Source organism: Anomaloglossus baeobatrachus, chromosome 6 (assembly GCF_048569485.1).
Source record: "Anomaloglossus baeobatrachus isolate aAnoBae1 chromosome 6, aAnoBae1.hap1, whole genome shotgun sequence".
Classification (NCBI taxonomy): domain Eukaryota; kingdom Metazoa; phylum Chordata; class Amphibia; order Anura; family Aromobatidae; genus Anomaloglossus; species Anomaloglossus baeobatrachus.
This window is the reverse complement of record NC_134358.1, coordinates 320,758,115-320,781,944: the sequence shown is the minus strand read 5'-3', so window position 1 is coordinate 320,781,944 and position 23,830 is coordinate 320,758,115. Positions and strand designations below refer to the sequence as shown.

Below are 23,830 nucleotides of genomic sequence, written 5' to 3'. Positions count from 1 at the left end.
ATCTCCGCCCCTCCGCTTCTATTGGCCGGCTGCCGTGTGACGTCGAACATCCCTCCCCCTTCAGGAAGAGGATGTTTGCCGCCCACAGCGACGTTGCCCGGGAGGTAAGTATGTGTGACGGGGGTTTAACGACTTTGTGGGCCACGGGCAACTAATTACCCGTGAAGCACAAACGACGGGGGTGGGTACGATAGATCGTCCCGTGTGACTCTGGCATTCTAGTCTGGATGTACCTGGCTGTAGCTGTGGAAGGGGATAATGGTGGTGAGAGGTCACAAGAGGCAAGATTTGGCGCTGGAAAGAACACATGTGCCTGCTGGGATGGGGAATATAGTTCCAGGTGTGGTGAGCAGTGACTATACCGGCAGCTGATGTCCGTGTACTTAGGAGTGCATAGCAGGGTCGTCATGCACTGCGCCACTTACACGTTGAAGTCAGTTGGAGGTATCAGATGACGACACCGAGCACTGGGGGAGTGGAGAGATGGTGTGTATAATCTTTTATTTTTTTTTTTATGTGTGCAGTGTGATAGGGACCATATATACCAGGATGGGGTTATATATACCAGAATGGTGGATATATACCAGGATGGGTTACATATATAACAGGATGAATGACATACCGTGTTTTTCATTGTATAAGACGCACCAGATTATAAGACGCATCCCAAATTTGAACAAAAAATTTTTTTTAAAAAAAATGGGGTCTGTCTTATAATCCGGTGGTGTCTTACCAGGGAGAGGGGGCAGCAGTGGAGTGGGGGGAGTCACAGGAGGCAGGAGTACTGCGATGATACAAGTGGTACAGATGGGGGCCCAGATACTCACTGCGGGCGTTGCTCTGTGCCGGGGCTGGGGACGCAGCTCTGCTCTGTTCCGGGGCTGGGGACGTGGCTCAGCTCTGTGCCAGGGCTAGTGACGCAGCTCTGCGCGGGGGGTGGTGAGGCAACGGCCATTTGAAGATGTCGGTGGTCGGCGGTGAGAGTTTCAAATAATGGCGTCGGCACGTGCGCAGATAGGCACTTGAACTGAGAGCTCCATCTGCGAATGCTCTGACTCTTGGCGCCATTATTTGAAGTCCTGATTGCCAACATCTTCAGAATGACTGCCCGCCGCGCAGAGCCGAGCAGCCCCGCGCAGAACATCCCCACCCAGAGCTGAGCAGCCTGTCCAACACGCAGAACAGCGCCGCACAGAGCAGCGCCGGCAGCACACCGCATAGCATTACCCCTGCCTCCTTTGACCCCTCGGTAAGCTACATTCGGATTTTAAGATGCTCCCCTCATTTTCCTCCCAAATTTTTGGGAGAAAAAGTGCGTCTTATAATCCAAAAAAAATAGGGTATACCAGGATGAAGGACATATATACCAGGATGGGACAAGAACAGGGAACATATTTACCAGGTTGGGGGAACATTCGTACAGAATTTGGAGACATTACACCCAGTGACAGCAGCAGATTCTCCCCCCCCTCCTCCTCCAATAACAGTGTGTCATGTCATGAGCACATTTTTTGTTTCAATGTTGTTTCTATTTTCCCCCTCTAAAACCTAGGTGTGTCTTATGGTCAGGTGCACCTTACAATCCGAAAATCTGGTAACTTTTTTTCTTTTACTAGTTAAAAATAATTGTTTTTAACTGGTAACTTTTTTTGATTGATAGAGTTGTGAACAGCTTGTTTTTTTTCGGGGTGAGCTGCCCAGTTACTGGTAAAATTTGAGAATCTATACGATTTTCTGATCTCTATCATTTTCGGCATTCACCATACACAAATATTTTGCCATTTTATTAGTTCTGATAAAAATGCACATGGCTAAAGCTGGGTTCACACATAGCAACAACAACGTCGCTGTTACGTCACCATTTTCTGTGTCGTAACAGCGACCTTGTAAGTCGCTGTTATGATCGCTGCTTAGCTGTCAAACACAGCAGAAGCAGCAGCGATCATAACGACGCTGTGCTACATGTGCAGAGAGCAGGGAGCCGCGCTTAGCGCTGGCTCCCTGCACTCCTAGCTACAGTACACATCGGGTTAATTACCCGATGTGTACTGCAGCTACATTTGCACAGAGCAGGGAGCCGCGCACAGCGCTTAGCGCTTGCTCCCTACTCTCCTAGCTACAGTACACATCGGGTTAATTACCCGATGTGTACTGCAGCTACGTGTGCACAGAGCAGGGAGCTGGCACTGGCAGCGAGAGCGGACGCTGGTAACGAAGGTAAATATCGGGTAACCAGGGAAAGGTCTTCCCTTGGTTACCTGATGTTTACCCTGGATACAGCTTACCGCAGCTGCCAGACGCCGGCTCCTGCTCCCTGCTCGCTTCATTTCGTCGCTCTCTCGCTGTCACACACAGCGATGTGTGCGTCACAGCGGGAGAGCGACGACCAAAAAATGAAGCTGGACATTCAGCAACAAGCGGCGACCTCACAGCAGGGGCCAGCTCGTTGCTGGATGTCACACACAGCGACAGCGATGGGACGTCGCTGCAACGTCACAGAAAATGGTGACGTAGCAGCGACGTTGTTGTCGCTGTGTGTGACACCACCTTAAATATAGGAGTTTTTATTTTTTAGATATCACAGTTTAGCTTTTGTTAAAACAAGGATTATTTTATTTTTATTTCATTTTTTTTTATTAAACCTTTCAAGAATATGTGCTACCCAGAATATGTGCTAACAGTTTCCCTGTCAAGGACACAACAAGTCCTTGCAGGTTTTCACATTAGCCAGGGGCATATGAGGTACATCTTGGCTACTAAAGGTGATATCTCTGCATGGATCACACTCACACAACTGATACAGGGCTCAGTTTGAAGTTGAGACCAGAATCACACAGTAGTTATGATCTAACCTGAGATATCTGGAGTTAACGTGAGAATCTTTGCAGCTCATACTCCTGACTCACTTTAACCTATGGTATGCCACACTACTGCAACACCAATTCTATTTTCATTTAGAAGCAGTAGAGCTGACCATGCTTTGAGAGGAGAGATGATAGAAGGCTTCAGCTGTGCTGCCCTTCATACCATAGGAACCTCATCTAAAAGGTGTTTGTCATCTGTGATTTCAAATCATGAAGGAAGTTAGACCATTTGATGAGGGCTGTAAAATCTGCACTTAAGGCCCCGTCACACTAAGCAACATCGCTGCTAACGAACAACTTTTGTGACGTTGCTAGCGATGTTGCTGTGTGTGACATCCAGCAACAACCTGGCCCCTGCTGTGAGGTCGTTGGTTGTTGCTGAATGTCCTGGGCCATTTTTTAGTTGTTGCTGTCCCGCTGTGAAGCACAGATCGCTGTGTGTGACAGCGAGACAGCAACAACTAAATGTGCAGGCAGCAGGAGCCGGCTTCTGCGGAGGCTGGTAACCAATGTAAACATCGGGTAACCAAGAAGCCCTGTCCTTGGTTACCCGATATTTACCTTTGTTACCAGCCTCCGCCGCTCACTGTCAGTGCCGGCTCCTGCTCTGTGCACATGTAGCTGCAGGACACATCGGGTTAATTAACCCGATGTGTGCTGTAGCTAGGAGAGCAGGGAGCCAGCGCTAAGCAGTGTGCGCTGCTCCCTGCTCTGTGGACATGTAGCTGCAGCACACATCGGGTAATTAACCCGATGTGTGCTGTAACTAGGAGAGCAGGGAGCCAGCGCTCAGTGTGCGCTGCTCCCTGCACGTGTAGCTCCGTGCGCTGGTAACCAAGGTAAATATCGGGTTGGTTACCCGATATTTACCTTAGTTACCAAGCGCAGCATCTTCCACGCGGCGCTGGGGGCTAGTCACGGGTTGCTGGTGAGCTCACCAGCAACTCGTGTAGCGACGCTCCAGCGATCCCTGCCAGGTCAGGTTGCTGGTGGGATCGCTGGAGCGTCGCAGTGTGACATCTCACCAGCAACCTCCTAGCAACTTACCAGCGATCCCTATCGTTGTTGGGATCGCTGGTAAGTTGCTTAGTGTGACTGGACCTTAAGGCATGATCGGGTAGTAGGGGCGTGTCATCTTTCCTTTGAGTGTTGCTGTCGGCTCATGATTGGTCAGCACCATACAGGGGAAGAAGTCCACGGCCGCAGTAAAAACTGTCTGACACATGGAAAAACAACTCATTAGGTAAAAAATACTTTGCTTGTATCTCCAAAATGAAGAGGAGAAATAAAAAAAAAACCAAAACAAAACTAAAAAAGTTTTATTCTACTTTACATGCACTATTACATTGTGTGTCCAGTTCCACATGAAAAAAAATTGGTGAAAGGTCCTATTTAAGCCTAAAAGGACACAGCTACGGTATATTATATTTTAGGGAATCAGATTTTTAGTTTCTGTATTTGAGAGATTAATGACAGGAGCAATTGTCTTTTTTATTACATTCCTATAGAGCACATAAGAATTTTATTTTGGGTAGGAATGTAAAATAATTTTTTTTCAACAACATAATAGTTTTTATCTTACTAAATTCCAAAACATTCATAACAAGATTATGTACGGGTTCACACTCATTAAAAAAGAAAAACAAAAAGACCTTACCTGGTAGTTCTGAATTTCAGGAGTATTTTTAGCACTGTAAAACAAAAAAGGGAGACATTTTTTTTCTCTCCAATAAATGTACCATTAATACAATCTCACAATGTGGATTTTCTGCACCTATTAGGTTACTTGCGTTTTGTTCATTGTGTTTTTGAGTGCGTATTTTTAACCCGCATCTTTATATCACATTTTTGATGCTGTAGTTTTTCTCTTTAAGATTATGTTTTACATTATGCTGCTTTGCTTTTGATACTTCCTGGTGTTGTGGTCTGACAATTCCTTAGTCATGTGCCCGAAATATAATCATGTGCGGAAAGGACTATCCATATTTAATGCAGTTATAATTTGGAAAATCTGCAAATAAAACTCCGTGTACTTGTAAGTGAAAACGACTTGTTGCAGAACTCAAAACACACACGGCAGGTCAGTTTATACTGTGTAAAAAAAAAAAAAAGAACAGCGGGCATGACACTTCTATATATTCCATCCACCTTGCTGAAACTGTAGACACTGCATTTCTGGAGCACTGAAAAGACACAGTCAGAACCTCAGCCTAAGGCCTGAAACACACATCCGTGAAAACCACGTCCATGTAAAACGGGCCGTTTTTCGGGTCCGTTTTCCATTTTTTAGGTCTGTTTTTATGGTATGTGTGGCCTGCGTGTGTATCCCGTATGCTAGCCGTATGTGCGTGTGGAATGTCCGTGTGTGCGTGAGTGAAATAACTGACGTGTGTGTGTTGTCCGTGTGAAATGTACGTGTGTGATGCAAAATGTCGTTACTACATGTCGGAAGACAGAGTAGCGGGATTAGAATGAACTCGGGTGAACTTCACCCGACTTCATTGTCATGCCGCGGCTCTGTCTTTGTGCCGTGTACTGATTAGCGGTCACCTGTGAAGGATTCACCGGTGACCGCTAATCCCCCGAGTTACTGAAGTGTCCCCCCCTCTCATACTCACCGATCCCCGATCACCGGCGCTGCACGGCATTCACACTGCTCCGGCAGCTTTTTCTAATTAGAAAAAGCCGGCCGCTCATTAAACAGTCTCGTATTCCCTGCTTTCTCCCCCCACCGGCGCCTGTGATTGGTTGCAGTGAGACACGCCCACCATGCTGAGTGACAGCTGTATCACTGCACCCAATCACAGCAGCCGGTGGGCGTGTCTATACTGTGCAGTAAAATAAATAAATAAATTAAAAAAACCGGCGTGCGGCCCCCCCCATTTTAATACCAGCCAGATAAAGCCATACGGCTGAAGGCTGGTATTCTCAGGATGGGGAGCTCCACGTTATGGGGAGTTTCCCACCCTAACAATATCAGTCAGCAGCCGCCCAGAATTGCCGCATACATTATATGCGACAGTTCTGGGACTGTACCCGGCTCTTACCGATTTGCCCTGGTGCGTTGGCAAATCGGGGTAATAAGGAGTGCAGCCCATAGCTGCCAATAAGTCCTAGATTAATCATGTCAGGCGTCTCCCCGAGATTCCTTCCATGATTGATCTGTAAGTTACAGTAAATAAACACACACACACCTGAAAAAATCATTTATTAGAAATAAAAAACACTAACAAATTCCCTCATTACCAATTTATTAACCCCGACAAAGCCCTCCATGTCCGGCGTAATCCACGGACCTCCAGCGTCGCTTCCAGCTCTGCTGCATGCAGGTGACAGGAGCAGCAGAAGACACTGCCGCTCCGGTCACCTCCACGCAGCTAATGAGATGAGTAGCGCGATCAGCTGCTGTCACTGAGGTTACCCGCGGCCACCGCTGGATCCAGCGGTGGCCGCGAGTTACCTGACTGACAGCAGCTGATCGCGCTACTCATCTCATCCTACTGTATAACCAGAACAAAGCCCTAGTGTGCCTAAATTTGTATTTTCCTAAAGGGGTTGTCCAGGCTTGGAGCACAAGTCTGCAGTCACTTTGTGAATCCTCACGGTGCAGTTTTCAGGATTCTGGCCACATTCCAACTAGATGTATCAGGACTCACTCAATTCATGCTTATGTGTAGTTGGTATGTGACGACATGTATACAAATCACTTGCGGACACACGCCTACCCTCTTCACTGGAGAACCCTGACAGAGCGCACACTGCACGCTGTAAGGAGTCACACAAGTCTGCAGTCACAATGAATGACTGCAGACCTGAGCCCTAAGATCAGACAACTCCTTTAACTCCTTCACGACCTAGGACGTAACTGTATGTCATAAATCATGAAATGGTGATCACCGCTGGCTGCTGCAGTGGGCCAGCAGTGATCCCTGCACATGTCTGCTGAATTGAACAGCAGAAATGTGTGTCTTGCAGGTGCTGGTGGATCCACAATGAGAAGGAGTTAAAGGTAATTTGTTACATAGCTGTGTCACACCTAAATGTCCCTATGTTTTTTTCTGCCTATTACAGTTTTATGGACATGCTTTTATACAACTTATCTGAAACGACACAGTATATAAATGAATTATCTAAACTCACGCAACTAATCATCAGTGCTTTGTTCCTTTGAATGGTCATAAATTACAGAATTATTTTAAGAGAAACATGCTAAGGAGCCTCAGAAGTCAGTAAACTGTCCAGTGCCTTAGCACACGAGCTGTGTGTGAATTAACCTTTGGCAAGTACAGTGGGGGGGGGGGGGGGAAGTATTTGGTCAGCTACCAATTGTGCAAGTTCTCCCACTTAAAAAGATGAGAGAGGCCTGTAATTGATGTAATTGACATCATAGGTAGACCATAACTATGAGAGACAAAATGAGAAAACAAATCCAGAAAAATCACTTTCTCTGATATGGCAAAATATTTTTTGCAAATTATGAAGGAAAATACCGTATTTTCCGGCATATAAGATGACTTTTTAACCCCTGAAAATCTTCTCAAAAGTCGGGGGTCGTCTTATACCCCGGGTGTCGTCTTATACGGCGGTGCACGGTGCTGCATGAGCCCATTGTGTTTAGTAATGCCCTCCTACCAGTCCCCTTCTTACACACAAACATTCTCACCTGTCCTCTGTTCCCGCGGTGCCTTCAGCTTCTTCTGGCAGACTGCAGGCCCATAGACCCCTCCGCGAAAGCGTCCTGTACATGGAGCCTCCACCGTCATGGCTTTACTACAGTTGAATGCTTTGCGGTGCTGTAAAGCATTCAACTGCAGTAAAGCGCTGACAGCAGCAGCGGCCGCGTGTACAGGACGCGATCATGGTGGGGTCTATGGGCCTGCGGTCCGCAAGAAGCACTCCATGATCGCATCCCATACATGGGGCCGCTGCTGTCACCGCTTTACTGCAAAGAATTCAACTGCAGTAAAGCCATGACAGCAGACAGCAGCTCCATGCATCGGACGCTATCACGGAGGGGTCTATGTGCCTTGCGGTCTACAAGAAGCAGCTAAGGGCACCGCGGGAACAGAGGACAGGTGAGAATAATGTTTACTGTGTGTAAACAATAGCATAATCGGGAACAAGAAGGGGACCAATAGGAAAGCATTACTAAACAATGGGCTCATTGCTACAAGGGGGGGACAAGGATGGGCACATTACTAAACAATGGGCACATTACTCCAGGGGACATTACTAAACAATGGGCACATTACTTGGGTCGGCTTATACTCTGTTATATTACGGTTTATCCCAAACTCTATATTTTAACAGGAAAAGTTGGGGGTCGTCTTATACGCCCAGTCATCGTACACGCCGGAAAATATGGTAAGTATTTGGTCAATAACAAAAGTTCATTGCAATATTTTGTTATAGGGTATTTTCGAATTATAAGACGCACTTTTCCTCCAATAAAATTTGGAAGGAAAGTGAGGGGTGCATCTTATAATCTGAATGTAGCTTACCGGGGTGGTGGAGAGGTGTCGCAAGGGGCCAAGGGAATGCTGCCAATGCTGTGGAGGGTCGGCGGGGGCTGGGCTGGTGCGGGGTCTGCAGAGGCTGGTGCTGGGGCAGCTGTGCAGTGTCAGCAGCTGCTGTGCAGGGTCTCCAGCTGCTGCAGCGGCTGTGCGGGGTCTCCGGTGGCTTTACTGGCACTGCGGGTTGGATAGTGAGGACTTCAAATAATGCCGCCCGGAGTCGGCACGTGCGCAGTTGGAGCTCTTGGCTCAAGCTCTCATCTGCGCAGGTCCAGCCTCCAGCGCATTGATCTCCCTCCAGCGGACTTTGGGAAAATGGCTCCCGGAAGTGGCACTTGCGCAGATGAGATCTCGGCTTGCCACTGAGCCTAGAGCTTAAATCGGCACTGACTCCCGGCGCCATTTCTTTGAGACCCTCACCGTCTGCAGCCGTCGCAGCGGCAGACTCCACAGCCTGAGCCTCAGCACAGCTTCCCCAGCATGGCAGCACCAGCCTCCGCCACCACCCGAGCCCCAGGCTACGTCACAGCAGCAGCCACTGCAACATGAGGAGGCACAGCTGCCCCAGCACGGCAGCACCAGCCTCCGCCTCCGCCCGACCCTCCGCCGCAACCCCAGCCTCCGCCCCAGCACAGCTTCCTCCACCACCGCTATTGTCCCCTCCGGTCGATAAGACAACACCGTATTACAAGACGGATCCCATTTTTTTTTCTTTACCTTTTCTTGCTCTGAATTTGTGGTCAGTCTTATAATCCGGTGAGTCTTATGAAATGAAAAATACGGTATATCCTTTGTTGGCAATGACAGAGGTGAAACGTTTTCTGTAAGTATTCATAAGGTTGGCACACCCTTGTTGGTGGTATGTTGGCATATTCCTCCATGCAGATCTCTTCTAGAGCAGTGATGTAATGGGCCTCACCAGAATAGCTCCTGAAAGCCCATTCTCTGGGCTTGTACAGCCAGGTGTACAGTGGGGAAAAAAGTATTTAGTCAGCCACCAATAGTGCAAGTTCTCCCACTTAAAAAGATGAGTGAGGCTTGTAATTGACATTATAGGTAGACTAAACAAAATGAGAAAAGAAATCCAGAAAATCACCTTCTCTGATTTGGCAAGATTTTATTTGCAAATTATGGTGGAAAATAAGTATTTAATCATCTAAAAACATGCAAGATTTCTGACTCTCACAGACCTATAACTTCCTCCGTCCTCCACTCTTTACCTGCAGTAATGGCACCTCTTTGAACTTATCAGTATAAAAGACACCGGTCCACAACCTCAAACAGCCACACTCCAAACTCCACTATGGTGAAGAACGAAGAGCTGTCAAAGGACACCAGAAACAAAATTGTAGCCCTGCACCAGGCTGGGAAGACTGAATCTGCAATAGGCAAGCAGCTTGGTGTGATGAAATCAACTGTGGGAGCAATAATAAAAAAATGGAAGACGTACAAGACCACTGATGATCTCCCACGATCTGGGGCTCCATGCAAGATCTCACACCGTGGGATCAAAATGATCACAAGAACGGTGAGCAAAAATCCCAGAACCACATGAGGGGACCTAGTAAATGACCCGCATAGAGCTGGAACCACCGTAACAAAGGCTACCATCAGTAACACACTACGCCGCCAGGGACTCCGGTCCTGCAGTGCCAGACGTGTCCCCCTGCTTAAGCCAGTACATGTCCGGCCCGTCTGAAGTTTGCTAGAGTATTTGGATTATCCAGAAGAGTATTGAGAGATTGCCATATGGTCTGGTGAAACCAAAGTAGAACTGTTTGGTACAAAACACAACTCGTTGTGTTTGGAGGAGACAGAATGCTGAGTTGCAGCCAAAGAACACCATATCTACTGTGAAGCATGAGGATGGCAACATCATGCTTTGAGGCTGGTTCTCTGCAAAGGGACCAAGACGACTTATCCGTGTAGATGAAATAATGAATGGACCCATATATTGTGAGATTTTGAGTGTAAACCTCCTTCCATCAGCAAGGGCATTGAAAATAAAACATGTTTGAGTCTTTCAGCATGATAATTATCCCAAGCACACCAACAGGGCAATGAAGGAGTGGCTTCATAAGAAGCATGTGAATGTCCTGGAGTGGCCAAGCCAGTCTCTAGATCTAAACCCCATTGAAAACCTTTGGAAAGAATTGAAAGTCCATGTTGCCCAGCGACAGGACATTCTGCCCTCTTGAGCACTTCAATAATGCCACTTCAGATAATTACTTTTGCCGGATTAGGAGTTAGTTTTTGTACATGGTACCTAATCAGAAAGGTGTGACTGGATCATTTTAAGCTACAACTGCACTATGATTTTTCCCATCACCATTTTTACGTACAACAGCTGAATAGTATTGCTTCATTAAAAGAGGTATTCCTTTCATAAAAGATACATTTGATTAAGCAAAAAATGTGTATATAAATATTTTTGTAATTTACAGCTATTAAAATTTATTATTAAAAATTATGTTCCATTAAAAAATACAAAAAACAACTTTGATCTTCTGGAATAGGCCCCCTGGCATCAGCAGTAAGTCTTATCTGTCCATCACAGTGGCCACGCTTACACAGTCCTTTTATCCTATAACCTCAATGCCGGCTAGTGTTTATGACGTAAGACGTGTCGTACACCCAGGCTTCAGAAGAAGGACAAAGATAGCCGAAAGAGGAAGCGCCAGTACCAGAGAACGGAGACACCCAATGCACTGCACCGCCCATTGGGTGAGAATTATAAAGTGATTTTTACGTTCTACACAGCGGCCTGGGCTCTTATATATGGCATGCTAGAATGTATATACAAGAGCCCAGTGGTGGTGGCCGCAACTTCTAGTCACCAAATCTGGTGACAGGTTCCCTTTAATCATATGTATATTTTATGATGGCACATCCCCTTGAAGTACTTAATTAAGCAATCATTAATATGGACAGTGTCTATAAATAGGCATGAACTGTGTAAAAGAATGTGCAGGTTAGTCTGGAAAGGTCAATACAAGCAATTATGAGACACTTTACGTGACAAGCATGTGTTCTTATGCTCTGTACATTGAATGCTTGTTATTTTTTGCACAAAAATTGTACTGCAGACATAGTGTGCTATATTTAGTAATAATCTCCACTAAGTCAGGTAATGTGCGGGGAACATGCAAAACAAAGTGCCTGAATGGGTTGCACAAATACTGAAACATTATGTACACTAATTATTTGCAAAAACTTTATTACTGAGCACAACCCATAAGAATGATTACATGACAAAGGGTTTCGATAGATGATACGCAATTGGAAAACCTATTTATTAAAAGACACTGCCATCAAAACGTTACAACATGTAATTGAGTAATCCTGATATTAATTAACCGATTGTATGCAAATATGCACTTACACATGCGAGCAATAATAGATTTACCCATAAAATTTACATAAAACAGTAATTACTGCATTTGAGCGAGATGGTTCATCTACAGCTAATTAGTCAGTAGGGTGCCATTATCCAAGTCCATAAATTGGGCGTTCACAGATCAGGACAAGTTAAAAGTAGCAACTAGTGATGCTAAAAACTCTACACATACTGGAATGTCTCAAAGAAACCGGTTCAGAGTTACAGACATGCTACCATGTTACTTCTGCTCATTTTTACTCGGTTTAAAAGCTGCCTGGATTTTAGCTTGTTGGGCAAAAGTATTTTTTGCACTTTTTTTGCCTTTAAACCTATACTTCTACCATCCAAAAACATACATATTGTAAATACCTCCCAATATAACAATTGCTTTCTGTAACCTGCACGGATCACCATTCTCACCGTAAGTATAACACAACACAAAGGCTAGGGCTCCACTTTGCGTTTCCACCTGCGTTTTTGGTGGCTTTTTAGGTCCGTTTTGAGAAGCACCTTTTTCATGCCAAAAGGCATGCGTTTTGATTTCCCAGCAAAGTCTATGGAAAATGGGGATTTCTAGACCCCACTTTGCGTTTTTAAACGCTGCGTTTAATTTGCATATTTTATGGCAAAAACCATGCGTTCAAAGAAGCAACATGTCAATTGTTTTTGCCATTTTGGGTGCGTTTTGCTAACATTGAAGTCTATGAGAAATGGCAAAAAACAAGATTCCAGCAAATTCCTTCATTTTACCTGCTTTTCCAGTGCAGAAAACATGCGTTTTGGACTTCAAAAACGCATGCTTTTTGGACATCAAAATAATGATTTCATATGTCCCTTTACACACACACATAGCCCGACAATTAAAAATAAGAATTTTAATAAATTGCAATTTTCCCATTAAATATCATATTACCGCTATAATTTCATTAAATTAATCTATTTTCATTATTTTTCACAAAAATATAGAATTGTTTATTTTTTTTTTCAAATTTTTTCATTGAGTTTGACTATTTAAACTTTATTTAGCAGTGTCATGATGTTCAAAACGCATCTATCAAAACGCAGGTGGAAAAGCAGGTAAAAATCGCTGAAAACGCATCTAAAACGCGGTAAATACGCATGCGTTTTCAGCGCTAAATTTCTGAAAAAGGCAACTTTGGTCAAATCAATTAAGCCCAAAACGTGCGTTTAGAACTGCAAGTAGGTGAACGCAAAGTGGGGCCCTGGCCAAAAAACACCACAAGGATTCTACTTGTTGCTCTGTTCAACATAGTAAGAAATATCTGAAAAGTAAACTGAGCTTTGTCATGCCGTCTGACAAAAGACTTTGGTATGATTTAGGCTAAGTACGTATGATGAGTATTTGGTGAATTTTTCCCCGTTGTAGCTTTTTATACACAAAAAAAGTGAATTAAAATTCCAGCAAAGGGAATGGGATTTTAAGAGCCAGAATTCCAACTGTGTTTTATATTTATTTTATGCTGCAGAAACGGTCTTGTGGTACAATTCTGAAATCTATAATGTCAATTTCTATTGCGCCAAACGTATTTTATTTGCAGAATTTCCCCATAGACTTGAATTAAAGGGGATTCCTAAATATGCATTTTTTATTGCATTTCCACAATTATTGAGTTTTCAAAAGGAAGAAGTTTTCAAAAAGAAGCAATAATTCAGCCGATTAAAGCAGAAATACTGCAGCATCAAAAAAGCATTAAACACTAATCGGGTTAACTCCGCTTCAACTGGAAGGTTCTTATTACCATGAATTTTTTTAAATGGAATCCAGCCATGACTTGAAACGGATATTCAAAATCTTTTACGACATCCGCTGTACATGTAGAGCGCAAGTCAGCAGCCGATGTGTGCCCCATAGTCAGCCGATAATGGCTGTATGTCGCAGGAAGGATCTGCCTTAGTCAGCTTTTACCTCAGTATTTGTAGCCAAAACCAGGAGTGGAACAATCAGAGGAAAAGTATAATAGAAACCCAGGCACCACTTCTGTATTTATCACAGACTCCTGGTTTTGGCTACAAATAGTGAGGTAAAAAAGTCACCAAATAGTCAGTGTCCACATGGCCTAAGGCTTTATTTACGCATCAGTGCTATTGAGTATTTCATCAGTATTTCAATGCCAAAATCAGGATACAGAAATACAGAACAGGTGTCAATCTTTCAATTACAGTTTTTCTCTAAGTTTCACTCCTTTTTTTGGCATACATACACTGATGCAAAATAATGACTCAAAAACTGACATGTGAATGAGGCCTTTCAGCCACGGTTGGAGTGGAGCTGTGCCCACAACAGTTAACCTGCTAAATGTACACTGTCAATATCTGATTGTGGCATTAACAGTGTGCTGACAAGAGGGTGTGTCATTATATGCACCCACTGACTGCCCTGTGACATGATCGCACAGCGCCAATGGGTTTGCTATGGCAGTCAGGGGTCAGTAGAAGACTCATGGGCCTCCATTGCAAACCTCTATTAAAATCATGCTTGTAGCTAGTAGCTTGTAGCCATGATTTTAACTAACTATATACAGCAATATTGTGATATTACTGTATATACGGTGTTTCCCTGAAAATAAAGACCTAACCAGAAAATAACCCCTAGCAAGAATTTTCAGCCTTTTTGGAGTATGCTTAAAATATAAGCCCTACTCCAAAAATAAGCCCTAGTTGCGGTTCAATAATGAAATGACCAGGCAGCTAAAAAAGTTAAGTAATACAGCAGGACACTTCAAGCAGACACCCCCAAAAGAGAAAAACTGTCCCAAAAGAAAGCAGACAGCCCACCCACCAAAACATTGCACTCACCAGACCCTGAACAACTACAGCTGGCAAGTGCCAATGGTGGATGGGCTCTCCCTCAGAGATCTGTGTTGCTGTCAGGTCCCTCGCCGTTCTGCGCGCGCACACACACACACACACACACTATCACTCCGCTCTGACTATCTCACTGAGTAATACTGATTCCGTTCAGCGGTGGGAGCCCACCGCTGTGAAACGCAGGAGGACAAGACAGTGACGTAGTTCTGTAGGTGAGAGGAGCCCATTCACTTGCCAACTCTACATGTCTGGCGTCTGGTAAGTGCGCTTCTCCTGGGGGGCTTGTCTGCCTTCTTTTGGAGATAAACTTAGCCATGTTTCCCCCAAAATAAGCCCTAGCACATTTTTGGGGGCAAAAATATGACACTGTCATACATTTAGATATAGCAAAGGAAGAAATATAAAGGAGAGAGGAGGAGCGACAATACTAGATGCAGGCTGTAGGAGATGTCTTTTTCTAACAGCATGTCCTGTATCTTCTCATAACTAACGCCCAAAGAACATAGGAAAGTTCTCTGCACTGACTAGACCCATTCTGCTCTGCGTTTAGGATATTGTTTTCTTCACTAATGTGACAGCAGCCATTTACAAATACCTAATAATTACCTTTGTGTATTTTTCCACCTCTGTCTGCCCTTCTGTGCATCCAACTTCACATAGCTGAATGGGAGGTCCTATTCTGAGTGGTCACATGTTTAAGCAAGAAATTGAGAAGAATCCTGACAGCGTCAAGTTTGAGCGCAATATGACAACTGTCAGGATTCCATTCTAGTTGCCTGCTCAAGTGGTTGTCACATTATGGCTTATATTTGTTATGTATACTGACGGTCACATGCAGACTAGCAACTATTTCTGCTTCACCCAACAAAATGTGACCACCTACAAAGGAACAGTCACATGACGACTACTTGAACAAGCAACAGAAGGGAATCTTGATATTGCCAAATCCTGAGAGTGTGCAATCTGCACAATCTGCACAATCTGCACAATCTGCAGACTGATTGCAGAAATGTCATTTTAACCTCTTTAAAACTGGAGACTGGAGAAAAAGGGGGAAACAAATCAAAAGCTTTTGAAAAAATGTACACATAAATATAATGGTATTTTTGCTCAAATGCACAAAATCCATAATTTACAAATTAATATCTTGTAAAAAAAACAAAAAAAAAAACAACTTATAACAGCCTCTATATTTTGTACAGATGTAACAAAGAATTACCCTCTGCCCATAGTATTTATTTATAATGCATTCAAAAGGAAACTATTTTGCAGACCTTACAGTTAAGTAACACTGCATTAGTACTTCATGTGGCTTAAAATGACCACCATGCAGTCATCAATGTACAAGCCAGCATATTTACTTATCAGCTGTAATGCTGCCCTAAGGCATAGAGAAACATGTTACTCACACTGTTAAACCAAAGCCCCTCGTAACCCAGAAAATACAGAGGACATATGGTTCTTTTAAATCCAATAGAGAAAAATCACATCTGCTGTGTATGATTCCCAGAGAGCAATATTTTTTCTCCATCTCTCTTCAGTCTCATATAATAGCGAAAAAAAAAAAAAGTTGACAGGCTCTGCCAAAATATTGCACAGGATTTAATTTTAATAACAGTTAGTCTTTCTTCACGTATTATTACAAGGCTTTTTTCCTCACTAATATAATGATGGCTTATTTCATAGATGAAAGAAAAAAAAAATCACATTGATCAAAAAATTAATTTGGCAAATTGCAGCATTAAAACTTATTTCATATCCAGAGCGTAAACCAGCAGCACTGCCATTTGGGGTCACACATGCAAAGTACAAGTATGCCTCTACCTTCATCTCTGCTCCGTCCAAATATTGTTCTTCTGCACAAGCACAGCAGCTCTGGAGCAATTCTATCAAGTACAGAGAATTATGGCTGAGCGGCACCAGGTCAGTGTGCTGCATGGCCCATCACAGCTCGGAGATAAAGAATGGACAACTAGTGGAAAAGGTAGGATACGAGTCACAATATTCAGAAACAGTGTTGGTTACTCCTCAGGTACACACAAGAGTTTATTCTGAAAAGTTACTTGAAAGTACAAACACACACATTATATATATCTATATATATAATTGCCTTATTCTGTCTGTCTGTCTGTCTGTCTATCTGTCTGTCTGTCTGTCATGCTCCGAAATTGTGTCCTTACGGTGACACAAAGCTGATTGGCCGCTGGGCTCGCCATGGCCCCGCCCCCCCACACGGATTGGCCTCTCGCCCCGGCTCTCTGCAGGCCCCGCCCCCCTCACGCAATGCACGCTCGCTCTGGCCCAACTGACACGGAGCCGCGACTCCCAGGTGAGTACACACACATCAGATCACACTCACTCTCACACTCACTCTCACACATCACATCCACACACTCACAACATCCTGGGATATCGCTTGCTTCTACACCGGCTCCGTCAGGATCCCAGCAGCGCCACACATAACCTTGCGATGCTGGCATCTTGACGGAGGCCGTGAAAGCTGGTAACCATTATACACATCGGGTAACTAAGGTCCCTTAGTTACCCGATGTGTATCATAGTTACCAGTGTACACCGGCTCACACTCACTCTCATACACACCTCACACACACCTCACACACACATCACACACATCAAGGTCCTGCAGCGGCGGAAAATACAGACACATAACAGCACACACATAACAGCACACACACACACACACATACACACACACACAAATCAGATCACACTCACTCTCGGGTGTGTGTGAGTGGATGCGATCGGGTGTGTGTGAGTGGATGCGATCGGGTGTGTGTGAGTGGATGCGATCGGGTGTGTGAGTGTCGGCAGAGGAGCACGGCGTGCTGGAGGAGGCTGGGAGCAGAGAGGCTGATCATGGGGAAGGCTGGGAGGAGAGAGGCTGATGCTGGGGGAGGCTGGGACGAGGGAGGCTGATGCTGGTGGAGGCTGATGCTTGGGGAGGCTGATGCTGGGGGAGGCTGGAAGGAGAGAGGCTAATGCTGGTGGAGGCTGATGCTTGGGGAGGCTGATGCTGGGGGAGACTGGGAGGGGAAGGCTGATGCTGAGGGAGGCTGGGAGGAAGGAGGCTGGGAGGAGAGAGGCTGATCCTGGGGAAGGCTGGGAACGGGAGGCTGATGCTGAGAGAGGCTGGAAGGAGAGAGGCTGATGCTGGGGGAGGCTGGAAGGAGAGAGGCTGATGCTGGTGGAGGCTGATGCTTGGGGAGGCTGATGCTGGGGGAGGCTGGGAGCGGAAGGCTGATGCTGAGGGAGGCTGGGAGGAAGGAGGCTGGGAGGAGAGAGGCTGATCCTGGGGAAGGCTGGGAAGGGGAGGCTGATGCTGGGGGAGGCTGGAAGGAGAGAGGCTGATGCTGGTGGAGGGTGATGCATGGGGAGGCTGATGCTGGGGGAGACTGGGAGTGGAAGGCTGATGCTGAGGGAGGCTGGGAGGGGGAGGCTGGGAGGAAGGAGGCTGGGAGGAGAGAGGCTGATCCTGGGGAAGGCTGGGAAGGGGAGGCTGATGCTGAGGGAAGCTGGAAGGAGAGAGGCTGATGCTGGGGGAGGCTGGAAGGAGAGAGGCTGAGGCTGGGAGGAGAGAGGCTGATGCTGGGGAAGGCTGATGCTGAGGGAGGCTGGGAGGGGAAAGCTGATGCTGGGGAAGGCTGGGAGGACGGAGGCTGGGAGGAGAGAGGCTGATCCTGGGGAAGGCTGGGAGATGGAGGCTGATGCTGGCGGAGGCTGATGCTGGGGGAGGCTGGAAGGAGAGAGGCTGATGCTGGTGGAGGCTGATGCTTGGGGAGGCTGGGAGAGGGAGGCTGATGCTGAGGGAGGCTGGGAGGAGGGAGGCTGGGAGAGGTAGGCTGAGAGAAGAGAGGCTGATGCACACACACACACACACACACACACACGCGCGCACTGCACAACACACCACACACACTGGGAACCACAAACAACTGCCCTACACAGACACCCACACACACAGACAACGCTGCACACACACAACACCCAACACACAAACACCGCGGCACACACAAATATACGCACATACCGCACAACACACACATTGCACAAAACATACCTCCCCCCAAAACACACCACACACACACAAACCGCGCAACACACACACACAACGCTACAGACACACAGCGCTCCACAAACAACGCAACACACGCAACACACATACAACACCGCTCTCACCCCCCGTCACACCCAGACAACACCCAGAACATGTACAGCGCCTACACAAACACTTGGTAACTACACACAACAACATATCTCTATATCTCTATATATATATATATATATATATATATATATATATATATATATATATATATATATATATATATATATAACAAAAATCATACATGAACTACACAATACGTAAATTCTAGAATACCCTTTTTGCCACTTTTTTCCTCTGCATTATTTTTCATGCAGAAACCTCCCTCAGGATATTAGGCTACGTTCCCACTGAGTTTTTGACAATACATCTTTTTGCTGTGTTAACAACGCAACATCACATAGTTCCAGCAAAGTGGATGGGATTGATAGAAATTTGCCGCTGTGCTTCTTTCTTAGGCTACTTTCACACTTGGACGGGTTCCGTTGCTATCCGCGGTCTTGAGGAATTACGGTAACCGTTGCAGGAAACCGTTTGATTCCTCATAGACTTCTATTAGCTACGGATAACCATGGATGGCCTTGCGTTTCATTCGCCCCGCGGCGCATCAGTTGTTTTGTCGCTGACCGTCAGTGACCGCTGGGCGGATGGAAAGCTGCATGTAGTGTTTTTCTGCGCTTGGCGGAGTGTCAAAAAAACGCAACCTGCAGGAATCCGTTGGCGTCCGTTGTTTTTATAATGGAAGACTATGGTGGCGGATTCCGTTAGAATCCGTCATTTGACGGATTCTGTTAACGCATCCGTCTTTACACAACTGCGCATGTCCAGATGTGTAAAGTCAAGGAAAAAACCTATAACGGATTGCGTTATTTTGTACGATCCGTAGCATATATGCAACGTATCCGTCACACAACGCAATGCTACGGATGCTGTCCAACGCAAGTGTGAAAGTAGCCTAACTCATCATAAACTGCCCGTGAATGTTTCACACCTGCAACATGTCAACTTCTCTTACAGAATTTTATGTGAAGATTTTCCCTATAAAATATAAAATCAGCAGGTAAAAAACGCATGTGTCTGCTTGCGTTTCCGAAGCGAACACAGGAAAACCGCATGTAATCCACACCCAGGTATATCAAAGTTTTGTCAAAACCACATACCAGGAAGTATAAAAAACAAGGCATCTTTATTAAAAAAAACCCCAAAAACCCGCAGCAGTGTCAAAAAGACATGTTAACAAAAAAATGCAATGAAAAAACGCAAGTAACCAAATTTAAATAGGTGCAAAAAAACTCACTTCAAAAAACGGCATGTGAATAAACCCTAAAACACTCAAAAGCTTTTCAGACTGACATTCCAAAGTAATAACTTATTACAACCAGCAAATATCGCATACGTGTTCTTTAATTATGTTCATATACAAATAAAATACAATCTACAAAAATGAAAAACAGCTGTTAAGCAATTTAATCTTAATGAACTCGCTCATTCATGTCATCACCTCAAAAACATCTCTAGAATTCAACCTTTTCTTACCATTGACTCTGCAAAAACTCTTACTGTCGCTTTTACTCGTTCTCGCCTGGATTACTGTAATTCTTTACTAATTGGTCTCCCTGTTACTAAACTCTCCCCTCTCCAAACCATCCTGAATGCCGCAGCCAGGATCATGTTCCTTTCCAACAGCTTCACTGATGCCTCTACACTGTGCCAGTCATTTCACTGGTTGCATGACCGTTACAAAGTCCAATATAAACTTATCCCTCTCACCCACAAAGCTCTTGACTGTTCTGCACTGCCCTACATCTTCTCCCTCATCTGTCTATCACCCTACCAAAGCCCTCCATTCTGCTAATCACCTAAGACTGACATCCTCAACAATTCGAACCTTCCAATCTAGTCTTCAAGACTTCTTATGAGCTGCACCAATCCTCTGGGACACACTACCAAGAACAATTTGAATACTTCCCAACATCCACACCTTTAAGCGGGCCCTAAATACGCATTTCTTTAGACTAGCCCATCACCTCACCTCCCTAATCTAATTTAGTCCCATTCTGCCCTTCTAAAATTTTCTCCAATTTTTGTCCCCTGTATCTTCTGACTCCATTCCTCTTCATGTACTTTTTTACACTCTGTACCTGTATAAATTCTGGCTGTTGACCGGTCCACACAGCTGCTTTTGAGTCCCTTATTAAATCGATGGCTGGACCATATGTAACAAGCTTTTCTTCCCTCTTCCCCATTCACCTCTTATGCCTCCCCTATTTCCTCATAGACTGTAAGCTTACGAGCAGCGCCCTCACTCCTCTTGGTATCTGAATTTTGTACTGTCTCATATTGTCTGTACATGTCCCCTCTGAGTTGTAAAGCACTGCGGAATATGTTGGCGCTATATAAATAAAAATTATTATATTTTTTTTTATTACCACAAATCATTTTTAGGTTACATTACCTCAGAAACATTTCAACGTACCTAAGTTGAGAAGCCTTCATCATTGGGTTGTTAGCTACAGTCAAAAAAATAAAAAAACAATAAACAATGATAAAGATGTTACATTTCATACCATGTACATTATAGTGAACTATTCTTAAAAAATAATGACAGCTGTATGGAATGGTTTTTTGTGAACTATGGCTTATCCTAAGGTATAGAGGTGTAATAAACAAAAGGTTCACATACACAATAGACTAATTATCTTAAAGGGAACCTGTCATGTCTCCAAACGTTATTAATGTGTAGATATGGGATAGCGTGCTACCGCACTGAGAGCCCACTGCTGGGTATAACCATGCCTCAGTACTGCCAAGTCGGTAGGCAGTCCGTGTTTAAAGCACCACTAAAGCGTTTTGGTTTCTTTTAAATATCACTGCTGGAGTGGTACTTTAAATGTAAGTCCCCTACTCCCTATCTAATACTCACCTGCTGCAATCTTCATCTTTTTCCAGAGTCTCTCCGGTCGGTCACCGGCAATTTGTGTCCCACTCAACTCAATGCATCTCTATGGGAGCCTTATTCTGGTGCTCATAGACTTGCATTGAGCACTTGTGACGTAACTTCTGATTTCCGGCCAATCAGACGTTATGTGTACATTATGGTGCTGTGGGACCCGAACAGTGCCGAAAAAGGATAAAGCCGTCAGAGGGTGAAGAATGGGAAAAAAGACTTTAAATTTAAAGTACCACTACAGCGCTGGAACCCCCCCCCCCCCCCCCACACACACACAAAAAACACTCAAGTTGTGCTTTAGCCCTATATCTGCAGGTTAACAGTGTTCGGGGACGAAATAAGTTCTTTTTAATGAGATTTTACTTTAAAACCACAAAAAAAAACAACAAACATTAAAATCTGAAGCCGAGACGTAACCAAGTTGGGATCCATGATATAACGTATAGTGAAAGAGCAGTGGGAAAAAATAGGAACTACAATTTGGCTTGAACTCAAACATATGGTTAAAAGTCTTGTCCTATAAAATGCAGGTCCCACTTCTGGCTCTCAAGACAAAATGCTGATTTTGCTGTGGTTAGCTGAGGCCAGCCAGGCATGGCCCCTGTGACAGAAGGACAGCTGGAGTCCACTGAAATACAAACAGCTCCTGCAGAAGACTGTCCTGACTCATGCAGAGTGGTCACAAGCAGGAGACCCCCCCCAGGATGTCAAAATGATGTCCATAGAGCATAATTATATGAGTGGTCTTCATAAAATAACCCATTTAATCAAGTGACTTTTCAATAAACAGTAAAAAATAAAGCAACAATGTGAGATCAAATATTTAAGAAACAAGGGGAACGATTCATCATAACTAGTGTTTTATGGGTCAGTATTAATAATGGACAAGTGGGAGTAAGAAGCATCAAGAAGTGCATGCCAATTATTGAATTACAGGTGCAGCTCAATAAATTAGAATATCATAAAAAGTTGAATATAAAAAGGAAACATATTATATGGAGTCATTACAAAAAGAGTGCTCTATTTCAAGTGTTTATTTCTGTTAATGTTGATGCTTATGGCTTACAGCCAATGAAAACCCAAAAGTCATTATCTCAGAAAATTAGATTATATAAGACCAACTGAAAAAATGATTTTAAACTCAGAAATGTTGGTCTACTGAAAAGTCTCTACAGTAAATGCATAAATACTTGATTGGGGCTCCTATTGCATGAATTACTGCATCAATGCTGCGTGACATGGAAGCAATCAGTATGTGGCACTGCTGAGGTGTTATGGGAGCCCAGGTCGCTTTGATAGCAGCCTTCAGCTCATCTACATAGTTGGGTCTGGTGTCTCATCTTCCTCTTGATAATACCCCATAGATTGTCTATGGGGTTTAGGTCAGGCGAGTTTGCTGACCAATCAAGCACAGTGATCCTGTGGTTATTAAAACAGGTATTGGTACTTTTGGCAGTGTGGATAGGTGCCAAATCCTGCTGGAAAATTAAATTTACATCTCCAAAAAGCTTGTCGGCAGAGGGAAGCATGAAGTGCTCTAATATGTCCTGATGTTTACTTTGGTCTTGATAAAACACAGTGGACCTACACCAGCAGATGAGTCCTCCAGACTATGTGACCTTGATTTCCAAATGAAATGCAAAATTTACTTTCATCTGAATACAACACCTTGGATCACTGAGCAACAGTCCAGTTCTTTTCTCCTTGACTCCGGTAAGATGCTTCTGGCGTTGCCTATTGGTCATGAATTGTTTGACACAAGGAATACGACAGTTATAGCCCATGTCCTGGATACGTCTGTGTGTGGTGAATCTTGAAGCACTGACTCCAGCAGCAGTCCACTCCTTGTGAATCTCATCCAAATTTTCCAAAACGGCCTTTTCTTTCTTAATCCTATTAAGGCTAGTTATCCCACTTATTTGTGCACATCTTTCTACCACACTTTTTCCTTCCTTTCAATTCTCCATTAATATGCTTGGATACAGCACTCTGTGAAAAGCCAGCTTCTTTATCAATTACCTTTTGTGGCTCACCCTCCTTGTGGAGTGTGTCAATGACTGCCTTCTGGACATTGAACCAGACTAAGGGACCATTTTAAATGCTAAAGACTTTGCAGGTGTTTTGTGGTAATTATTCTAATTTTCTGAGATAAATGACTATGGTTTTCATTGG

At 44.5% G+C, this 23,830-nt stretch overlaps 1 protein-coding gene across 2 annotated transcripts in view; it reads right to left on the bottom strand.

Annotated features, from left to right (window-relative positions):
• Positions 1 to 23,830, bottom strand: part of EPB41L4B (erythrocyte membrane protein band 4.1 like 4B) — a 506,865-nt gene that overhangs the window by 253,866 nt on the left and 229,169 nt on the right. For both annotated transcript variants that reach the window (XM_075314928.1, XM_075314927.1), the window contains exons 13-14: positions 21,185 to 21,218; positions 4,522 to 4,555 (exon numbers count right to left, since the gene is read on the bottom strand). In XM_075314928.1, the coding sequence (XP_075171043.1) occupies positions 4,522 to 4,555; positions 21,185 to 21,218 (68 nt within the window). The remainder of the gene's footprint in view (positions 1 to 4,521; positions 4,556 to 21,184; positions 21,219 to 23,830) is intronic.